Raw genomic sequence first — 1802 nt, forward strand, 5'->3', positions numbered from 1 at the left:
GGTCAGTTACATACACAATACTATACAACATAACAGGTCAGTTACAGACACAATACCATATCACAACAGGTCAGTTACATACACAATACTATACAACATAACAGGTCAGTTACAGACACAATACCATATCACAACAGGTCAGTTACATACACAATACTATATAACATAACAGGTCAGTTGTGACATCATTACTGCTTTCACAGACAGAAAAATATCATCTCAAATGTATTTAATCTAATTAAACTCATTTCGCTTTTCAATGCTCCAAATATAAATTAATCTCTCTCTCCCTTTCCCCATCTACTCCTTCTCCCTTCCATCTCCATCTCTCTCTCCCATCTCTCCTTCTCTCCCCCCCTCTCTCTCCCCTCTCCCCTGTCTCTGCCTTTCTCTCCCTCAGGTGTGTGCACGGTCTGTGTGTGCCCCGAGGCTCCTCATACAGCTGCCAGTGTGCGGAGGGCTTCATTGGCCAGTACTGCCAGCTGCACCAGGAGCCTCCCTCCTGTAGGGGGCACCAGTGTGGGCAGGGAGAATGCAGACTGGCGGAGAATGGAGAGCCCACCTGCCACTGCCCACCAGGCTACACCGGCGCCAACTGCCAAACCGGTGAGCCTCTGACAGACACACGACACGACACGACACAACACAACACAACACAGCACAGCACAGCACAGCACAGCACAGCACAACACAACACAACACAACACAACACAGCACAGCACAGCACAGCACAGATAGAGAATTGAAAACTGCCTAGCCAGTATATAAGCAAGTTCTTTTCATCTTCTTTTGCTCTTGTTGTTATGTGAGCATCTCTGACACTACTCCCCCCCCTTCCCCAATAGAGATGCGCTGCCAAGGCGAGTTGGTGCGTGAGCAGCTGAAGCGTCAGCAGGGGGGCCGCCAGTGCACCTCCACCAGTAAGGTGCCGCGGGTGGAGTGCCCCCCCGCCTGCCACAGCGGCCTCTGCTGCACCCCCACCAAGAGCCGCCGCAGGAAGGTCACCTTCAAGTGCCCGGACGGGACTTCCTTCGCCGAGGAGCTCGAAGCGCCCGTGGAGTGCGGCTGCACAAAGTGCCCACTGTAACCACGAAGACCCCGTGACCCCTGGCCTCGTGACCCCCGACCCCAAACCTACCCCACTGTGTGGAAATGAAAGGGACCTGCCAGCGAGCAATAAACGACAAACAACAACAAAAAAGAAAATATATTGTAAGATAATTAAAAGAAAAAAAAACAAAATAAATAGAACTTATTTTTATTATGGGATTTTTTTAAAAGAAGGAAAAAAAGAGACTGAGTTTCATTTTTATATATGTATTATATTATATTATATATTATAATACATTGAGTGTACGTGTGAAATGAGAAGTTATTTTGTACGAACCTGAACAACAAATGGAAATCCATAAAACAAAAAAGTTATATGAATATAAAACAAACAGACCATCCATAAATTGACAGACACAGATTGACCTTCCTGGAAATATATGAATTTATATCTGTACAAATCTATATAGATACATAGTCTTAACCATAAGGAATAATTTTGAGTAGTGTATTGCATGTCTTGTACAAGTTGAGTTGAGCGGGAGAATGATAGGAGCGTTTAATGTTAGGAGAATGGACCGTGCCAAACCTGGCTGATTCCAGGAAGAGCTTGAGCTCTCAAGACAGACACTCACACATACACGCATATACTCACACACATTTTGACACACATACACACACACACACACACACACACACACACACTCACGCACACACACACACACACACACACACACACACACACACTCACA

General features: G+C 45.9%; 1 protein-coding gene across 1 annotated transcript in view; it reads left to right on the forward strand.

Annotated features, from left to right (window-relative positions):
- Positions 1-1328, forward strand: part of slit3 (slit homolog 3) — a gene marked incomplete at its 5' end in the record, with an annotated part of 211477 nt that extends 210149 nt beyond the window's left edge. The window contains 2 exon segments of the mRNA XM_080843172.1: positions 401-606; positions 846-1328. Coding sequence (XP_080699298.1) covers positions 401-606; positions 846-1087 — 448 coding nt within the window. The 3' untranslated portion in view covers positions 1088-1328.
- Positions 1329-1802: the final 474 nt, after the last annotated feature.

Source organism: Sprattus sprattus (genome assembly GCF_963457725.1).
Source record: "Sprattus sprattus genome assembly, chromosome: 8".
NCBI lineage: Eukaryota > Metazoa > Chordata > Actinopteri > Clupeiformes > Clupeidae > Sprattus > Sprattus sprattus.